We start from the raw sequence: 21,879 nt of genomic DNA on the forward strand, positions 1-21,879 counted from the left end.
TACTATACCCAGTGACTCATTTTCAACAATAGATGCATTTTCACGGAGTGACCAAACACAGTGCGTGAGGCGGGCCTTTTGTTATGTAAAGATGGGTCTGTCGCTTGCATCACGGATTGGTGACGTCAGAGTGGTTGGGGCGTGGCTAAACAAAATATAATTCTGTGTTGTCAATAAACTAACAATTATAATTCAGCTTTCGTTGTTTATCTCTCATAACCAGCAATAACACTAAAATTACATGAAAATAAAGTTATAATTATGGTTTGATAACGGTGCTGAAAAACACATCAGCAAATTGCAAGTTTCATAGAGCAAATATTGTTTTCAACATTTCGGGGAGAAAAATTACCAAAGGATGGATTTCTTCCTGGAGGTTAACTGAGTAAAAATGATGGCACAAGTAACATTCGACAAAACAAAAGCCATTGTGCAACATAAGGTCTTAGGAACCTTAAAAACTCATTATTGTCTAACATTCATTAAGAAATGTTTTGTTTTTTATACAAGCAACATGAAGTGATATGGTTTCCACTATCCAACATTACCATGCAAACCTGATGCATACATTTTTAATGATATGAAAGCTCAGAAAAATTTCTTTCAAAAGTTGTACAATTCTTGATGATAATTTTATGGTAACTGAACGTCCCAACCTGTTTAACAGTATTAAACCGAATTGGAAGAGCTGACAAAATAGTCCCAGTGTTCATGTTTTGAGTGAAATAACAAACCTGTGAAAACTTGGGCCAGGAGATAATAATGAAAAACCATTCAATGTTTTCTGCATGTAAACAAATTGTTATTTACAACCAAAATCAGCTGTTCCATTTTGTTTATTTATATAGGTGTTCAGATGGTCTCGAATATGGCTTCATTTTTGAGGGAAACATTTCAATTTTCATGGGAAAAAAACTGGCTCTAGTATGAAATTTTCGGACTAAAATTAAACAACCATGTTTTTATCTTTAAAATGGAACCAAGGAACCCCATCAAATAATAACAAACGATGGCTAGCCAAAATGGTAACCATAATCATATAGAAAGAACATACACACACAAACAAGGCCATTTTGATAAAGTTGGCAAAATACTGCCATTTAATAAATAAACAGTGAATTGCATTAAATATACTACAGTTTAATATCAAACAAAATCCATAACCTTCAATGTTACACTATTCACAAACAACAGATGCTCACATAAGCTACCATTTTGACCACATTGTTCTCCTCTGGGTGTAGACCCAGATACAATTTCAACTCCCACCATCAGATCAATTTTTAAGGATTCTCCAAAACCAGTGCTAACAAATAGAACAACTTCTCCTTTTAAACCACATGTATTCCTTTAGACAAACAATTATTCATTCGATGATCACCGACTTGTTCACTCATCCAGTAAACATTTTTAAGGCTTAATAAAAAAAACATTTTATTTCATGTTTGCATAACATGGAGAAGGGGAGAAGGAAAGAAATTATTATTGAAATGAGAGTATGCTTTTGTTTGGTTCTTTTTCTTAAAATGCAAAATGAGTCAAACACAAATCAACACACACAATCATACATTACGACAAATTAAATTCATGAACAGTATTGGATTATTGAGGTTTTCAAAGACAACAAGAAAATGCAGCATTTCTAAAGACAGTTTTTTAAAAACAGGCAACAAAAAGCAAAGGAAACTATTACCACGGTGACTGAATGACAATTGGCTTGTACAAGATATAGGTAGTGTAGTTATCCTGTCAAACTGTATCCATAGACCCCTTGAATATGACATCACAAGCCTAAACAGCGCCCTCAATGAGGTCAAGCGCCATCACTGAGGTCAACAAAGACCTATCATAAGCTAAGACAGTGCGGACGCACACAACAAATTTCAAGTTTTCATTGAATGACCTCAGTGATGGTGGCCAATGCAGGGGGTCGATTAAAATTAGAATTAAAACTCAGAATAAGTTATTACTTTTTGGCTTAAAGTTACTTACTAAATTTGATATACTTGATGAACACCCCTCTAATTTTGTTAGGGTTTAGATTATTGATGTCAAATTTGCAATACATGTATATGCCAGTATGTAACCATTCTTAAAGGAACACGTTGCCTTGGATTGGTCGAGTTGGTCTTTGAAAAGCATGTTAACCGTTTTTTATAAAATGCATATGGTTAGAAAGATGATTTAAAGTAGAATACAATGATCCACACAAACATGCCTCGAAATTGCGTGGTTTTCCTTTTACTTCGGAACTAACACGGCCGACCATAATAGTCGACGAGGTAAAAGGAAAACCACGCAATTTCGAGTGATACTTGTGTGGATCATTATATTCTACTTTTCAAATATCTTTCTAATCATATGCATTTTATAACAAACGGTTACACATGCTTTTCAAAGACCAACTCGGCCGATCCAAGGCAGCCTGTTCCTTTAATGTCACTTATGCACCATCTCATTCTTACATAAAATACAAACCAGGAGCCAATTTCATAGAGCTGCTTAAACAGAAAATATTACTTCACAGTTTTCTGCTAAGCAAAAAAATAGGCAGGACACCAGTCACAAATGGTACATGTGATATACAGCATTTTGGCTGGTTACCTTATTCTTGTAAGCAACATTTCATTGTGCTCTATATTTGGTACTTATAAGCAGTTATATGAAATTGTGTCCAGGTAGCACCTTTAACTAACAAACAGGAAGTTATTATTTCACTTTGCCAAACAATAATACGATAAGAGTCAAGTTCAACTGATAGAACCATGCTGTAACAAAAGATTGGTTTTCTGCATAGCATAGGTAAAATGTTCCTTGACAAGCCTTTATATATAGACACCAATCCAATTCGGATGTCCTAGACAGTGTTTTCCACCACTAGTAGGATGCAAATATGCCAAAGAACAGTAAATATTTTAAAGGCAGTGGACACTATTGGTAATTACTCAAAAAAATTATTAGCATAAAACCTTTCTTGGTGACGAGTGATGGGGAGAGGTTGGTGGTAAAAAACATTGTGAGAAATGGCTCCGTCTGAAGTGCCATAGTTTTTCGAGAAAGAAGTAATTTTTCACAAATTTGATTTCGAGACCTCAGATTTAGAACTTGAGGTCTCGAAATCAACCATCTAAATGAACACAACTTCGTGTGACAAGGGTGTTTTTTCTTTCATTATTATCTCGCAACTTCGATGACCGATTGAGTTCAAGTTTTCACAGGTTTGTTATTTTATGCATATGTTGAGATACACCAACTGTGAAGGCTAGTCTTTAACAATTACCAATAGTGTCCACTGCCTTTAACGCATCATAGGTATCTCCCACCACCTATGTAGTTGCAACCATGCCTAGATTTACACAAAAAACACTGAGGCCATGGCTTCCAACGCTCATTGGTCTTGGCCTTGGTGCCCCATCAGATGTTTCCCTGGGTGCCCTTTGCCAAATGAAAATGGTCCGCCTTGTCAAAGATGAAATTCTAGGCCTGTGCAACTATACAACATGAACTATGCGCAGGCATGCAGAATGGTGCAATGTTGGAATACACCAATACAGGACATTAACAATATTACATTAAAAATGGACTGCTCTATTAATTTGACCCCTATCAAAAAGATATGAGTACCCTGTGATCACAGTTAAATAATTTCAAATACGTTTCAGACTAACTTGTGATCCTTTAAAATAAACTTAAGTCACTCCCGTTAATGAAGAAAAAACCCAGACCTTGTGACAAAAAGCACACATTAAGTGACCAATGAAGTTATGTTTCAAGGCAGTGGACACTATTGGTAATTACTCAAAATAATTTCTAGCATAAAACCTTATTTTGTGACGAGTAATGGGCTGAGGTTGATGGTATAAAACATTATGAGAAACGGCTTCCTCTGAAGTACATAGTTTTCGAGAAAGAAGTAATTTTCCACAAATTTGATTTTGAGACCTCAGATTTAGAATTTGAGGTCTTCGAAATTAACCATCTAAACGCACACAACTTCGTGTGACTTTTTTTTTTCTTCTTTCATTTTTATCTCACAACTTTGACTACCATTCACTGAAATTTTCACAGGTTTGTTATTTTATGCATATGTTGAGATACACCAAGTGAGAAGACTGGTCTTTGACAATTACCAATAGTGTCCACTGTCTTAAAGAAACAAATAGAACCTTTGAAACAAACATGACATAGATTGTGCGCTTAGCTTTAACCATAATACAATTCCAATATTAACACAATTACAATGTGCAGTGTGCAATCAACACAAAAACAATGTTTGTTATTTTTGGGCTTAACATTTACAATTTTAGCCCTATTTGATAGAGGTCCTTCCTTGCTGACAAAAATTTGAGGTCCTTGCTGAAAAAATGTGCTTACAAGGAAATGGTTACCAGCCAAAATACCATACAATGTGCACATTTTGTGACTGGTTCCCTTGTTATTTTTCCTTGGCATAAATTTTCCTAAGCAATTTTCACATTTTTAAAGCATATTTTATGAAATTTGGGTCTAGGTTTTTCATACAACTTTCTCCTTATATCTCCATGTGCACATCCACCAAACAGAACCCCTTGGAAAAATGTATGTTTCAACTCTGTTTGTTTGCAATATTAGAAAAAACACTTTTACAAATGCAAATTGGCTCGAAAGTACTGTTTTTTTCAGGACAATCAAAAACACTAAAGACAACAGAAGTAGAAAACAATTGCTTGCAATATAAATTGCATAACTTCACGGGTGGTGCAAGAGTAAGTCTTAAAGAGTAATCGAGCAATGCACCATTGACATAAGAATGTTTTTTGGTTTATTTAAAAAGAAAAACAAGACCAACCTACTACATATAAACAAAACAACATGGTTAAGTTTGGCATGTGTTTCCTCATGCCAAGCATGGTAACTATGATGTACAGAATCCATAAAATTCAAGCAAAACCTTTTATTGGATTTCCATGGATTGAAGGAAAATAAAAGCAAAGTATACCTTTTGTAATCACTCTTAAAGCCATTGGACCCTTTCGGTACAGAAACAAAAAAAAAGTTCACATATTTACAAATAATTTACAGGGTTTACAGAAGGTAATGGTGAAAGACTTCTCTTGAAATATTAGTCCATGAAATGCTTTACTTTTTGAGAAAACGATAAAACAATATAAATTCTCGTTAGCGAGAATAACGGATTTGTTATAAACACATGTCATGACACGGCGAAACGCGCGAAAACAGGAGTGGGTTTTCCCGTTATTTTCTCCCGACTCCGATGTCCGATTGCGCCTAAATTTCCACAGGATTGTTATTTTATATATAAGTTGTGATACACGAAGTGTGGGACTTGGACAAAACTGTTTACCGAAAGTGTATAATGGCTTTAAAAGCAATGGAAATATAAACCTACGTGGTTTTAAGTACAAGCAGCTTTTGATAAGTCTAAAGTATTTTGAGAATCATTTAACTTTTAAGTAATGTGTTTACGAAAAAAGGTATCAGTTTTTCTTCTCCAAAATTTTAAATCTGAGAAACATTACTGTCAGATAATTTTTTCAGATTGTGTATTCCAACTATGAATTATACTTCCTGCACGGACACACACACTTCGGATTTTCGGCGATATCCAAACACAAGATCACCCTTTGAAATGAAATTTTCACCTAGGTTAGTTGTATTTTATATATTGAATTAAACCATGGAGGTAGAAATAGATTTACCTCCATAATTAATCCAAGCGACAGTTCCAAGAACTAAAGGTATACATTCCCTTTAAATGTTAATACTGAGTTTAAACTTCAAGTGGGTTTTTAACCCCAGAATACACGTACACATATACAAATTAGTTAAAAACATAGTTCTCTAAGCCCAAACAGAAGGGGAAATGTGTCTGTGTTTTACTGAACATACAAAACTACACCTTCATCTTTCTATATTCCACAAACAACAAAATACCAATAAGCTTAGCTTGGCCCTAAAAATAACAAACTAAATATAAGACCCACTTACTTTAAAAAATGATAGTGAACACATTGCCCCGCAAAGTCTAAACAGTGAATTATTGTTGAAGTACTGGTACACTACTGTTTTCTAGCAAGGGTGCATTCAATCTAATAATCTTAAACCTAGCATTAAAAATTATCTTTGCTAGCCGAAACGTGAGGCGATTTAAGTGTCCATACTACAGGAGTACTGTGTTGCTAGGTAGTTGCTATGGTGGGTGGGGCTTAACAGCATAGGCCAAATTTCATGGCACTGGCTCTACGCTTAAAGGCTAGCGCAGAAATCGGGAATCGTAATCATTAGCACAGAATTCGGCGGTAAGCAGAGCCATGAAATTGGGCCATGGTCTATCCTTCTGGCTGGCAAGTGTGCCATTTCATCATAAACCACGCCCACCTAACCACGCCCACCTAACAAAGTTTTGCACCGCCAACTACCAGGAGCTCATAAAAAAATGTTGAGCAACTGTTTCTTTTAGAACTAAAGAAAGCTCTTGACCAGCCTTTCACTTATGTTTTGCAATGGCCCAATGTCTCAAAATAGAATTGATTTCTGTCAAAAGTTTTGTCTTCGAAAAAAACCCATACATATTGAGGTTTAGATTAACGACAGTGGACACTATTGGCAATTGTCAAAGACCAGTCTTCTCACTTACTGTATCTCAACATGTGCATAAAATAACAAACCTGTGAAAATTTGAGCTCGATTGGTCGTCGAAGTTGCGAGATATGAATGAAATAAAAAACACCCTTGTCACACGAAGTTGTGTGCTTTTAGATGCTTGATTTCGAGACCTCAAATTCTATACTTGAGGTCTCGAAATCAAATTTGTGGAAAATTACTTCTTTCTCGAAAACAAAGTCACTTCAGAGGAAGCCGTTTCTCACAATATTTTATACTATCAACCTCTCATCATTACTCATCACCAAGTAAGGTTTATGCTGATAATTATTTTGAGTAATTACCAATAGTGTCCAGGGCCTTTAAGCCAAGCGTTTGAGAGCGTTAGGAATCAATGCATACAGGCAAGATACATTGACTTATTAAGAGGAGTATCAATGTATCCAACAACAATGCTGTACCTTTGAACTAAGGATGCCTGTATTTCATATTGCACATTATGCCATGGGACACCTAGTTAATGCTGAAATATTTGACTATTCACAAGACAAAACTTGAGCTAAATATGTTAAGATTTCTCGAATACAATGTTGTATTTAAGTTTCTTTGGCAATGGTTATTGATAAGAGTGACTATGATTAAAGGTATGATAACATCATTGGTATTTTGAATAATTCTTCTGTTCATGTTTTTTTTTTCAATGAACACACCATCAGTGAAATTATTTGTAAACTAGGTCATGTTTTGCAGGGAAAACAAAGAGCATTAAGATGTGTTGACTTTGATATGACAATTAAAACCAAAAGGTGAGACTTAACACCATAGTATTTCAGATGAAAATAATTTTCAGAGGAATTGGTACAGTTGTCAAACTTATGCATGGACTGTGGGCTCCCATATAAATTTACAAATGCTTTCACATATGTTTTTTTATCATTGCCATTCATGTATGAAGACCAACTGACCAACTCTCACCAGACATGTAGCATTTTTGTCCAGTTAAATACGTCTTATTAAACTGAAAAGCAATTTAGTGGACTTCACGGTTTGATCGCTCAAGGCAATACACAGCGGGGAACACTAATCAAATATTATCAACAGTACTCACAAAAGCAACATTTACTTTCACATGATTTTTAGTTGCTTTTTAAAACAACATCAACTTTGTATAAAAAATGGTCCAGCCAGACTTCCACGGTTACATGGGATTGTAATTATCCTGTAATAATGATAAGCCTACATTAATCATGAGAGTTAACCTGGATCCATTTCCTGATGGGTAAACAATTTCATTTAAGAATACTTCCTGATGTGGGATTTGGTCACGCGAACAACTGTTCGATATGACCGCTCACGTGTGAATGAAAACAAAATGGAGTTGATTGGAGTATGGAGTCGTATATTTGGGGGGGCATTTTGTCAAATGAAATTGTAGTATTTTTTTATTATAAAAAGGGAACTGAGTTGCAAAAAACAGTTATTTTTTTATTTTCTTCTGAGGTGGATTTTAGTTAAACATAGTTTAAAACTAGTATGCAGAACTGCAGCTCTGACATAAGCGACGGAGACTCATACAAAAGCGTTCAGAAAGTGTCGAGCTCTGTTCAAGTTGAGTGAAGATTTGCTTGTCATTAATATTCACTTTGAGTACAAAAAGTTAAGATTCTATTGAAGATGATGATGAGAACTATTGGACGTATTTGGAATGGAGTTTTGTTTTACATCAGTATATTTGGCATGGTAGTTTTTTTTCTATATGAAAGTATAAAAATAAGGAGGGGGTGGCACAGCAAGTAAAAAAAGTTGTATACAGAGGGGAGCAGTGATTGTATGAGGCAAGAATGCTGAGGTACTTAATCAGGAGAAATTACATCAGATTTCTAAAAGAAAAGAGATTGTTTTTCAAACAACTTAAATCTTTTTTCATACATGGATAACGTTGTTTTCCACTGTAAAATGCTGTTTACTTGTATTGATGTGGTTTACAATTGAATAATTTTGTTTTGGTTCAGGTCCTTTCCCTGATTTCAACATGTTTCCTCCTACCCATTCTATCCTAAACCCTGGTATTTTGATTTTTTTATAATCCACTTTCCAGGCACAACATCCTACACAGCGCCCTCTAGTGTTGAGACCCTGGAAAATTTGTTGAATGGGCTTGACTCAGTTTAAGTGTAACAAATGAGGCGGTATGGTTTCTTATTTTATGCAAACAAATATCAAAAATCGGATGCTAAGTATGCCAAGTCTTTAGGCACCCTGTTGGAATTCAGAATATTATATACATTTATATCCAACAGTAGTTGTTTCAACTATCAAAGTACCATGTTTATTTTTTGAACCAACACTAACTTAACTTTTCAAATATTGCTGTACAAGAATAAACACAATACACTTTCACCATGGTGCAGCCAACTTTTTTTCAATAAGCCATTTGCGAGTTAGATTTTAACATTGTCTGGTACAATGACGTGCTTGATCAGCAGTTACCACTTAAATTTGAATTCCTCAGACTATCGAGACAGTTGCTATGTCACGTGATTAGGGCAACATTTAACATAGTAACGTAAGAGACAGTGAGCGCCCAAACACAATTTTGAATGGATGTGTATGGCACAATGGTACCAGGGTTTGCTCATCTGGAGGTTGCTATACAAAAGCTTGCCCCGAACCATTTGACATAGCAACTGTCTCTATAGTCTGAGGAATTAAAACGTAAGCGGGTACATTGTGACTAAAGCAAGTCATTGTACCAGACCTTATTTATATCTAACCCGCAAATGGCTTATTCACAGAAACTAAACCACGGATGAAAGGAAAGGTGATTTGACACCTTTTTGAATGATGAGTGTGATAACAGTTCACACTTTGTGCTGCCACCAATAGCTTCATGAAGCAAAAACCAAGTCTACAAATAGAAACCTTGCAACAGAAGACGCAGTGTAAAAACGGTGTATTGCTGTTTATGGCTGTTTTTAAAACCATGGCTTGGGCTTTGTAAGGAAAGACCACGCTTTCTTAAAGAAGACTGGTCTTGACAATTACCAAAGGTGTCCAGTGCTTTAAGAACTGACGGAGCCCATAACCACAAAGTGTCTTGAAAATTATGTCATCCATTTTTGAGTTGATACATTAAACATTGCTCTCTCAATCTTACAAATTGAACGTTTTCTTTTTTAAATATGTACAAGACAGGGTCTAATAAATAAAACTTTTTCTTATGTTTTTTACAAAACGGCCTTAAACCAGGATTTCTTTTAAACAAAGTTAGACCTGTCCAAAATGTCAGGGATTCAACAGCCTTGAAATACAGATACTCTATAACCATAAAACAATTAAATACAAAAAAGGTAAAAAAAGGGCCTCTCTCAGCTAACCTTGATCCATCCGCTCTTGGTAAGATAGTTGGTGATTCTTTTACGATGGGACTTGTCGAGGTTGCTTGGGTAGCGGGTCTTACACGGAAGACCTTGGCGCCTCATGAGGTGGTCCTGAAACAGAGAGAGATCATGAGAGAACGTCAATTCACTTTCAAGAGTATTCACAGACGGATTACAAACTAGAGATATCATGGGTGGAAACTTCTTTAAATGCACAGACCTTATAACAGCAAATTTCAAGCTTTTACATAGGTTTGAACACAAAGTTGGATATGCCCCCAAGGTTTAAAAACACAGTGCAAAGTTAGCGCTCTAGTCTTATTAAATAGCTCTATGGGTAGTGGCAGTCTGGGTAATGGCCCCTTGCAGATGCAGAACACACCTCTGCAAGTGCACGTACATCTACCATCAATTTCTATGTGTAAATTTCGACACCCAAAATGAGGGATAGGATAGGCGCGTGTAAGTGTACTGCCCATGCATCATGGGTGCAATAGACCGATTGCGCTCCGTGCGTCGCGTGACCTATAGTGGGTATTGGATGTAAACGAACACGTCGTACTGCGTATAAACGTGCGCAAAAGGCATGATTACTGTTGAAACTTTCGGCTCAAAAAAGGACTAAATTCTCGAAATCACTGAAGAATATTCCGGAGTTTGTAACATGAGACCTTACCGGTGGCTCAAGAGAGTGTTCACATGACGTCATGTGTTTGTGCACGGAAAGTGTGGTTTTACAGTGCCCTCATTGTAATGATTTTGTTGCCAATATTTTCAATAAAAATATCATTAAGAGGCTGTAAATCCCTTTATTTTCACACTCAAATTATATGATTAGAAGGGGTAGCTGTCAGCTATGAGCAGGACAACTTTCCGATCTCCTTCTTATCAGCCCAACTCCACGCCGTGCACAACGCAAAATCCACGGCATGTGAGCTCGCTCAAACCTCAGTAATCTACGTAGTCTAACCATACTCTCAAAAGAAACCTCTTTTGAAGTAGAATACTGGGAACACCAAACAGCAAATGTGATTTAAATCAATGTCACAATATTCAACTTTATAAAAAGGGCTCCGTTTTTAGTTGTAAGTGTTATTTATTGAAAATACAGCCAATTATGGTCCATCTGTACGAGTCTTCCCATGGCTTTACTGCGTAGCTGTGTCTTTCTATACCCACTATAGGTCACGTGATCACATGTAAACATTGGTAGGGCAATCGGTCCATTGGTTTTGCTAAAACAAAATAACAATCTTCCATAAAACCTGTATGATGGCCACTATAGCTATGGAAAATGATACTGCGCTCATCTGTATGATAGAATTGCATGCATCTATATCAACTTTTTGCAAATAAGCAGCAGTGATGGGGACTCAAGCAACACTGGAATCACAAAACCTTAAGACATAGAACTTGAAAATCTCAAAGCTCCAATAAAACAAACAAATTGTTATTATTTTTTTTTTTCGGATATAAAAAACTGATAATATTACTGACAATGAATGCTTGTTTTAATTTTACTGTGATATTATAGGCAAATGGAATAAAGAATATAAATCTCTTGGCCATGACTATCTTCAACTCACCCTGATTATGACTGTTTTGAGAGTAATATATCGAGCTGGTTTCATTTTCATGGAGTTGCAAAGCTGTAAATGATAAAGCACATACAATTCAACAATCAGTCTTGTATATTTCTTGTTATTTTGTTCTGGCTGATAAAACACTGTTAAGTCATTCATATTATTCAAAACCAATGTTAGCTGAAATAAGGCTGGAAGGAAACATAGGCTGGCCACCTTTAGGTGTAGTAAGAATCTGTTTTCTGGCAAACATGCAAAAATGGCGGTAGACTAAGTTTTTAATGCATTCCTACAAGAAACCACTAGCGAATATGACCTATAAGAAAAAGACTAGCAGCCAAAATGGCCTACAAATAGAGACCGCTAGCCAAGATGGCCTTCAAGTAGTAGACCACCAGCTAACATGGCTTCTTAAATTTACACACGTTCTTGGTTGTCAAAGTGCTAAAGTGCGAATTAAACTAAGTGCGAATTAAACAGAGCCTACAGCTTCTGTCACCCCATGTATTGGCCTTGGTGCCCCTTCAAAAGTTTCCCATAGACTTTAAGATTTTCCAATGGATGTGCCCTTTTCACAATAAAAATGGCCTTGCCCTCTAAAAGATGAAATTCCAGGCCTGTAATAACCTAAGAGAAAGACTCTGCTAGGGTTGAAGCGTCAGGCCAATTATTTTGCATTTGTATCGTTAATAGTTCCTTTTGGTTGGTCAGCAGTTTGCAACAGCTCATTCTATTTTATCAACAATAATAAAAACACAATCAAGAAAATGTAAAATTCTCTCACTTACCCTTTTCTCTCTGTCTGACAGAAAGTTAAAACCAGGAGATGATTTTATTGCTTGAAATTCATCCTCAACTATTTCTGTAATAAAAATAAAAGAAAATTAAACCGACTTTAATCAGCGATCTTATTCATTGCATTTTACACAGCCATGCAAACAAAACACTTGATCTTGGAGGTAAACACTTGGTGTTAGAATCTTTGCATGGTGTGAACAATAAGAAGTAACTGTAAACTGATTAGATAGTACAACCATGTATTAAATATCTTTGTGGGTGTATTTGCTTTGAAAAGAGCCGATGTTGTCTCATCTTTGTGAACAGTATTATTATTTTTTATTTGACCAAACAAACAAACGCAATTACAAAGGAGCAAAAACCAGAGTATACTCTACTCGTTTCTCCTGAAGTAGAGAATGCTTTTCATAACGTCTTTTCAGAGCCAATACTCCCACAAATGAGATTTCATACATGGTTGTACACGCAGTTGTACTTTTTTTCATTTAAAGTTTCTTCTTGGCAAACTACATTGAGAACTCTAAAATTTAAAACACTCCGCTTACCTCGATCATCTTTCTTAGGTTCCTCCTTGGGTCTGGAAATAAATGTGTAAAAAAAAGGGTTACTTTACCAGTGAAATAATTAGGTGTTAATAAGTTTTTGTTTTTTTAAGGTGGTTACTATAAACATTGTTCTCATTATTAAGATATATTCCAAGATCTCAACTAACATGTAACAATTTAATAGAGATATTTGTTATTGTTCCGTTACTAATGATGTTATAGAGCAGTAACAGAAAGGCAAGAACTATTTGAATCAGACGATAAGAAAAAAAACAACACTAAAATTGTCATATTTAATCAAAGTGAACAAAACCACTGTGACTCGAAAGCCATGAATTAATCCAATCTTAAAAAGAGAATGGAATCCTAATCAAATAAATACAAATACGCACAATATCATAAATACATATAACAGAGCGCACAATGCAGGGGCCTCTAAGCCAAGGCAGATTCTCAATTTGTTTCTGTACAGTGCGCATTTCAGACGACACACAGACAAGCAATTTGACTTCCAAGAAGGCAGACCATGGGCAGACAGTAGTCCTTGAGTGAGGTCAGTACAAAAGTCAAAACCTTTTATGCTGCTTTGCCTCCAAAAGTTGTGCGGAGAAATATTTTATGTAGAGTCGTCATTCCAATAGGTACTTATAATTGATCAAAAAGGGAAAACAATCTTTAAGACTCGTTCATTCCTACTTACTCAGTCTTCTTGGAAGACACAACCCCACTTTTTCTCACAATTTTCTTCTTTCCTTCCTTCCGTCTGTCTCGTTTACCCTTAGCTTCTTCATATTCTGTGACTTCTACATTAAACGGGACAGGAATATAATACACACAAGGTTAATAACGATGTTTTAAACCAGTTCAGCATTCCAGTGCAAGTCCTTGCTGGCAAGATGCTGCATTGGCCTAATGAACACATTTACATTTTTCATATTTATGGGTCTTTGCTGGGAAGTATGCAGGGCAACAGTAGGAAAAAAAACACTAGACAAAAAACAAAGAGGGGGAGGGCTAGTTTTCCTGATCAGATTTCAACAAAATAACAGGGAGGAAAAATTTCACACTTATGACAAAAATAAAAAACAAAATATTTAAAGACAAAAAGTCAAATTAGTTTGAGTGATTTTGTACCATTTGCCCTTTAAGGACAATAAACCTCGTCAAATCAAATCCTGAAAGTCACTGGGTAACATAGACGTTTGATACCTATGATCAACATAGATAAAGCAACTGTGGGATTGCTCATAATAATTCCAAGGTAACAATTTGGGGATTATCAAATATAGACCTATAAATGCAAGGGTGGACTTCACAAAAACTTAAAGGCAGTGGATACTATTGGTAATTACTCAAAATAATTACTAGCATAAAACCTTTCTTGGTGACGAGTAATTGGGAGAAGTTGATGGTATAAAACTTTGTGAGAAACGGCTCCCTCTGAAGTGCCAAAGTTTTCGAGAAAGTAATTTTCCACGAATTTGATTTTGAGACCTCAGGTTTAGAACTTGAGGTCTCGAAATCAACCATCTGAACGCACAGAACTTCGTGTGACAAGGGTGTTTTCTTCTTTCGTTATTATCTCGCAACTTTGATGACCGATTGAGCTCAAATTTTCACAAGTTAGCTATTTTATGCATATGTTGAGATACACCAACAAGGCTAGTCTTAGACAATTACTAATAGTGTCCACTGCCTTTAAGACTAGCCTTATCTCGAGTTAGGTTACTTGTCCAAACTTAGAACTAGCCTCATTTTTTATAACTCCTAGGACTATATTTGTGAAATAGACCCTAGGGTTATAATCTCAATGATTTGTAGAGTAAGACATATGACCCTTCCTTGGTAACACTCTGATATTTCTGTACTCACTCTCCGGACTTCTAAGGAATATCCCATAAATTAATTTCAAATAGAAATACTCCACAGTGTTCATCATTACTGTTCTCATTGCTACTTGCTTTATACACACCTTCTATTTTCGTTATTCCATTTCTTCTGTACTTGATGAGTTCTTTTATTCTTGCTCTGATGTCTTTCTCCTCTGACAAAGTACAATAATGGAATGGAACATTATTGATTGTTAAGAATATTAACTTCTTCAGACACAACAATATACAAATAATATTCATATTTATACGAAAATATATATGCAAATCCAAGAATAATTTTGTGAGTTAGGAATGTGGAATATTCCATTTAATGAAAAGAAGCCAGACCATCTTTTAATGAATACATTATTCTCTTTGCAATAACAACAGGGTTATTTTGCATGCATTACACAGCACACTGGAACTACAACTCTATGTCCAATCCAAAGGATGAAGCCATAATGACCAAGTGTCTTGCTCAAGGACACAAGTGTCAAGACCAGGGGCCAATTTCATCAAGCCTGGAAGCACCGCAATTTGCTAAGTAAGCACAGAATAGTATTGTAATTGCTTAGCAGAAACAGGTTACCAGCCAAAATTACATTAGGTTCGCATTGTTGTGGCTGGTGCCCCACTCAATTTCTGCTAAGCCAAGTAATTTTCTCCTCAACAGCTTTATGAAATTGGGCAAACAATCCTATAATGTGAGAGATAGGCCTATATTTCTAATTTTCAGTACTTACTCTGGAGGTTCTCGAAAAACTCGTCCTGTTCTTTGCCTGATTGGAACTGAGCCAGAACTTTCATCTTCTCTCTCAACTCCGTCTCTTCTTTACTTGGTTTCTTTTTCTGGGGTTGCACTGCACAAGAAAGCAAATAAGATGACTACAAATTAAAAAGTACACAAGTTTTCGACAACAAATTGTGTTTTTGAATTTAAAAAAAGAAGTTTGGATCCCTGAAAGTATAGTTGCATCTTCTCTTGATTAAATATGCCCAAAGATAAATAGTTCAAATTGATCTATATGTTCAACATTCGATGCAAGTAGTTTTTCTCTGGAGTTTAAGGAGTAATAAGGACCCCACTCTACTCACAACACTCTCCTCAAACCAACCTTCTTCAATTTTGTTTTTATCAAACTAACACAATGCACAACATATCATATTGTTAACATCTCTAAGGCAGGGTTTGAGGTAGATTTTGCAGTGGGAAATAATGTATCAAAATTTGCAGTAACTTCACAGACATTGGGCCTCAAAATTAGACATTAGAAATACTTTTAAAGTGAAGCAAATGAATGAACAAGTAAGGCTTTCAAATTCCAGACGACAGTGGCTGTAAACAAGACGCTCCATCCATGATAATCAGGCTCTTTCACATCGCTCATTTATGAAAGTCAAGTCAAGTCATAAATTTATTTTAAACAATAATTCCATTGTCGAAAGTCAAATCTATTCAAGTCATTTTTTACAATTCTCAAGTCACTTTTGTGCAAGTCAAGCCAAGTCTCAATTCATTTTCCTTCAAGTCAATTCAAGTCGCAAGTCAATGAAATCGGCAACTTGAGGCAGACTCGCGTTAACAACACAAGGCATGATATTTGGTCCTTCAAAAGTATGAACATAATTTTTTAATACAAGGACTGATCTTCTTGTTCAGATGGTGTATGGTTTCACATACTTTACAGGATATTTAATCAAAACTGTTTTGCTTTTTCCCCAAGGGCAAAACAAAAATCGGATATCAGACTAAAGTAGGAAGAATATCATGCCAACACTGCTGGATTCCAACCCCAGCCAGTCAAAATAAGGCATCCATAAGACACCATGGTTAGAGAATTCACCTTGTGTTCCTTTTTGGTCCTTCTGTTCTTTAGCTTTATTAGCTGTCGATGTCAAAGCTGCTGTGATGAGACCGAACTCTCTTGAGATCTTCTTCCTCCTCTCTCGTTCCTTGAGTCGTCTCGTATAAATATCTACATGAATGAGTTTTATAGCTGAAAGAGAAATACATACATCCTCTGTTATCGTCTTATGTTACAGCTGGGATGAATAACTGGCAAATATTTGGTTAGGTTTTGATTCATATTTGGTTAGGTTTTGATTGATCAGGAGAAGCAAAATGGATGCAGGGAATGATTTCAGCCAGCAACTTGCACAGCAAGACATTCAACCCATAACATGGTAAATCACTGGAAATTAAAGAATAGGGGTTATGGTACTCTCCCGAAACCCAATGATGTATCATCCCTTTGGATAAGGTTTAAGTGATTAGTGATGTATCATCCCTTTGGATAAGGTTTAAGTGATTAAAATGAAAGAACGCCCCCTACAAAAAAGAAGTGCCCCTTGAGAAAACAGCTTTATGTTTGACTCACCAATGTCTAAGTCATCGTCTTCATTTGTTATGGCTAAATTACTAACTAGTGTCTCCGCTTCGTTGTCGTACTCCTGAAAAACAAACGGACAAGAAAATGTCTGTTTAATTCAAATCAAAACTTCCTTTCTCTGATTGGATAACTATTTGGTTCAAATATTTGTGTTTTGTGGAGTGTTGTGGCCAAGCGGTGTAGTTCACCGGACTCAAGTTCTGCTGTGTTTGGCACCATGTCAGCACTATATGTTTTGATGAACAAAGTAAGTCACAACTCGTGGTTCGTCGATCGCAAGAATTAGTGTTTACAATGAAACTATTATATGTCAGTTTCTGAAACTTTCTGAGAATCTTAACAGCAATAAAAATATCAAGAATTCGTATGTAAATAAATTTACAAAAATGTAAGATTTTTAAAAAAGCTGATGAAATCGTCGTTTTAAGCAGCTATTTGCCCTACTCGGTACTCACCCTTTCAAAGTCATCTCGTAGTGGCATATACCCTAATTCTTGTTGGTCAATTAATGTCAATTCTACAGGTGTGAACTTTGCTACGAGGGTTGGAGACAATGGACCTAGGAAAAAGATAAGAAGAGACTCTGAAAAGCCTGCATTAACCACACACAGTATTATCTATCAACAGTGGTCTGATGACTAAACACCAGCCGTCGATTTAACAAAACTCTTCCTAACTTAAGACTAATCTTAGGACTTGGGACGAGTCCCAAACCTGCACTGTAGCATGCAGACCTTAAGATTAATCCTAAGTTAGGGCGAGTAACTCGTCCAAACTCGAGATAAGACAAGTTCTAACCCTTTAAGAAATCGACAGCTGGTAAAATACTAGAGGACCAGTGAGACACATAAATGACACACAATTTCCCCAAAAGTATACTACTGAGTTCCTGGTAGAAAGACACAAGCCTCCCACACACTTCTGTGGAGCCAGTTAAAGTTGAATTTCCTAAATTGACTAAACAATAAAATTGTGACAAATAGTCAAAACTTTTGAACTCAGTTTTCACAATAGAGTGATTGCTTAGGAGCTTCTGTCAGACAAATTAGTTGTTTCTGCCTGGCATTGAATGATACCGTTGGGTAGACTTCTCAAATTCAGAAACAGATGATATTATCCATGACCCAAGCCTTCAGCTCATCAAATTGTATAATTAATAACAATGGGTAGAAATCTCACCATCTTCAGGCCCTGTGTGGTCATGCACCCTAAATGTAGGTTTCTCTGGAACAGCGGCTGGAATACAAAACACATACAAACATTGACAACTCATTACATCCTCAGATTAATTGTTGATTTAAGATGATCAATTAACTTCCACCCCTTAACCCTCCTACTGTCTTTCCATTCAATACATCTAGGACTATAAGATCGCGAGTGCAGTTTGTCTTGATTTCATAAAATGGGTTTTGTACAATTCTGGTAAAGGGAGCTCATTGATTGAGAGTTGTCTTCAAAAAGAAACATTCAGTTTCTAAGAAAAACATTTACTTGTAGATTTTTGGAAAAAAAATCAAACTTGTACACATCTGTCACTTTTTGAACTTTTGATTATTATGGTTATGAAATTGCAATTAACAACCTTTTAGCACTGAGCTGACACACTGTGATTATCAATTTTCAAGCCTGAAACATGATATCATGTTCAGAAACAATTCTATTTTTGACAAATTACTTTTAGAGTATTTGTGGACCATCCTACCTTTGCCGAGATTCCCACATATATAATTGCTGTCATAGTGTTCTCTTGCTTCTGTAGGGGACTTGGAACCTATGTGACTTGCAACATCCGCCCTGGGTAAAAAAAACATACAAACGACACAATTAAAAACACTGCCGTGAGAAACGTAGACCAGGCAGCCCTAGGTCAACATGGACAAACGTAATGCAGAGAAGGACCTATTGACACTGGGTTTACTATGTAGGAGGCAGAAGTGGCCGGTCAAGATTGGTTTATTTGGAAGTTTCTCATCCAATTACTGGAAGTTTCCTACACATAGGTTTGTTGTATTGTAAGGCATGGTGTGTTTATTAAAACAAAAGGATGGTAACACAACAATGTACATTTACTTTCCTGTTAAGTCTTCGACAACACTGAGTGCGACACATTTAAAGGCAGTGGACACTATTGGTTATTACTCAAAATAGTTATTAGCATAAAACCTTACTTGGTAACGAGTAATGGGGAGAGTATGATAGTATAAAACATTGTGAGAAACGGCTCCGTCTGAAGTAATGTAGTTTTCGAGAAAGAAGTAATTTTCTACAAATTTGATTTCAGACCTTAGAATTTGAGGTCTCGAAATCAAGCATCTGAAAGCACACAACTTCCTTTGACAAGGGTGTTTTTTCTTTCATTATTGTCTCGCAACTTCAACGACCAATTGAACTGAAATTTTCACAGGTTTGTTATTTTATGCATATGTTGAGATACACCAACTGTGAAGGCTAGTCTTTGACAATTACCAATAGTGTCCACTGCCTTTAAGTGAATATGACATATATAAAGTAGAGTATATGAAAACAATCTTTGTCTTTCAATTGTATTTCTTACCAGTTTCCAAAGCCAAACGTTTCTATTGCATCTAATAATAAGTACTCTTCGCTCATACTCCATTCTTTGTCACCACAGGCTAAAAGTGCGTTGTCCTTTGAACAAAAACAAAAATATTAAAATTTTAAAATCTTCATGAGTAAAGGCCGAGTCACACTCCAGCGATAACGATAACGACGCAAAGAGAATGCATTCTATCGGTTGAATGCTCCGAGCAGAATACGCCCAAGCTCATTCAACCAATCGATGCCATGCATTTTTTAACCTAGATCGTTTTTGTTCTCGTTATCAAGGCCTATGTGACTGGGCCTTAACAAGTAAAAAAGTTCAATAAAATACCCCTCTTTTGCATTTTTAAAACAATGTTGCAGACTGTTTACACAACTTAAGTTTTTATAAGTGTTCAGATTTTTTTTTTTTGAGGGGGTGGGGGGACATCTCCGTAACCAGTCTTAATTTGATATCCCCCTTAGGGGTACTTTGAATGTAAAATGCTATGCCATACTTACAATAATTTGGTAATCATGGTCTCTTTTGTGAGAGCCAAGTTCTGCTCCAGCAGAAAAACACTGCAAAGTAATCATAAACAAATGGGATTAGTACATGCATACTATGTAAATATGTGCACATAAATAACCATAATATTTTATTAAAAACATTCTATACCCAATCTTTATTTATTTATTTACCCTATAAACTTTACACTTAGCAAAACAACTAAATTATATTATAAAGTTAATTAAAAACACTGAGTGGCTATTTTGGTATTGAAAAGCATCCCTAAATAGTTTATAACCGATCAAGTATAAAAATACAGGAACATTAATGAATAAATTAAATCACACTCCATGTCAAGTGCCGTTTTAAACATTAATACCTTACATTTACATCAGTTATTTTCTTTCAATTCTAAATTTTGGCTCTTGCGTCTTATTTGAGCAACCCTCAGCACAGACAATCATATCTAGGAAAGTTTGCAACTGACAAGCAATGCATGTTGTAATCACTTTCAGCACACCTTTGCCACTTTGTTTTTGTTATGAACAATTGAATTGATAAATAATGAATGTATGTAAATATTATAATCCGGGAAGTGATGTTTTCAAAGTAGGGTCCATGTTTAATGAATTATATATAATAATAAAGGCTTAAACTAAAAGGGAATGAAGCACTGGTTTGATGTTGTTGTTGTTGATGATGCGCAGAATATTCAGAAACAAAATTAAAAGTGGCTTTGTTGATTTAAGGCTACCATCATCACTCAACAGCAGAATCCATCTATTTGTATTTAGATAAATAAACATAATGTTTTATCTTTAAAAATTCAATATCATCAGCTGTATTTATTTAGTATTACTATTATAGAAACAACTGTGTCAGTTGTATAGTCAATTGAATTAAAGATAACAACACAACACAACAACATGGTTTGCAATGCATCAAAAATCTGATTCAGGTTGTACTTTAAACTGCACAATGCACCCACACAATTAAAATAATACCAGTGTCTGCCTTATTATTTGCTTACATTGCCAGCACTATGCATTATCACTGTGTGAGCAGTGAACAACATGCCGGCAGGAAACGCCTGAGTGCTCCCAATGTACACATCTACACATCACACACACAGCATGTACACGGATGTACACACCACCACAGAACACACGGGTACATTCAATGCACTACCCTTCCCATTACCTGTAAACAAAGGTCGAAGTCCGTACACTCACAACAGCGCACGCTGAACGACTTTAACTCGTCCTGGCAATAGTTGCAGTAGTACCGTGTGGGAGTTTCTAAAACGAAAAAGAACGCAGGGGGAAAATAATGAGATAAGGACCTGCAGTTTTTTGGGAAAACCCTGGGAATGTTTAAGAAAGAGGAGGCAACTTACCGGCCATCTTCGCCTTCCTCACTCGGAATCGCCCCATGACCGCTGTTCGGATGACGTCAAATGACCTTGGCCCAGGACCATTACTCTAACCACAGCCGGTACTGTCGATTACCAGCGTATTCAATCATTCGTTTGCGCACAAAACACCGTGACACCAATGCCCTTGTACCTGTAATCCTTCTATTAATAAAGATACAACACTTTGAAGCAAAGACCAGACTATTTACGGAACTTATAATCGGATACCAGTGACATTAGCAG

The 21,879-nt window shown here is 36.0% G+C and overlaps 1 protein-coding gene across 1 annotated transcript; it reads right to left on the reverse strand.

Annotated features, from left to right (window-relative positions):
• Window positions 1–1,087: 1,087 nt before the first annotated feature.
• On the reverse strand, window positions 1,088–21,674 carry LOC139948300 (transcriptional adapter 2-beta-like). Its single transcript, XM_071946415.1, has 16 exons — window positions 21,619–21,674; window positions 21,423–21,520; window positions 20,234–20,293; window positions 19,725–19,819; window positions 18,873–18,964; window positions 18,350–18,406; window positions 17,626–17,729; window positions 17,159–17,231; window positions 16,625–16,777; window positions 15,524–15,640; window positions 14,882–14,953; window positions 13,610–13,712; window positions 12,910–12,941; window positions 12,355–12,428; window positions 11,570–11,632; window positions 1,088–10,094 (listed from the first exon to the last, which is right to left on the reverse strand). The coding sequence occupies exons 1-16, from the start codon at window positions 21,653–21,655 to the stop codon at window positions 9,972–9,974; spliced, it is 1,353 nt and encodes a 450-aa protein (XP_071802516.1). The 5' UTR covers window positions 21,656–21,674; the 3' UTR covers window positions 1,088–9,971.
• Window positions 21,675–21,879: the final 205 nt, after the last annotated feature.

The sequence above is a fragment of the Asterias amurensis genome, chromosome 1 (genome assembly GCF_032118995.1).
Source record: "Asterias amurensis chromosome 1, ASM3211899v1".
NCBI classification, from domain to species: domain Eukaryota; kingdom Metazoa; phylum Echinodermata; class Asteroidea; order Forcipulatida; family Asteriidae; genus Asterias; species Asterias amurensis.

Coding starts and splice junctions, on each gene's coding strand:
- LOC139948300 (XM_071946415.1), bottom strand. CDS start 21,655: ATGGGGCGATTCCGAGTGAGGAAGGCGAAGATGGCCG. Junction 21,521..21,618: donor GAGGAAGGCGAAGATGGCCG/GTAAGTTGCCTC, acceptor TTTTCGTTTTAG/AAACTCCCACACGGTACTAC. Junction 12,429..12,909: donor ACCTAAGAAAGATGATCGAG/GTAAGCGGAGTG, acceptor TTTTTATTACAG/AAATAGTTGAGGATGAATTT.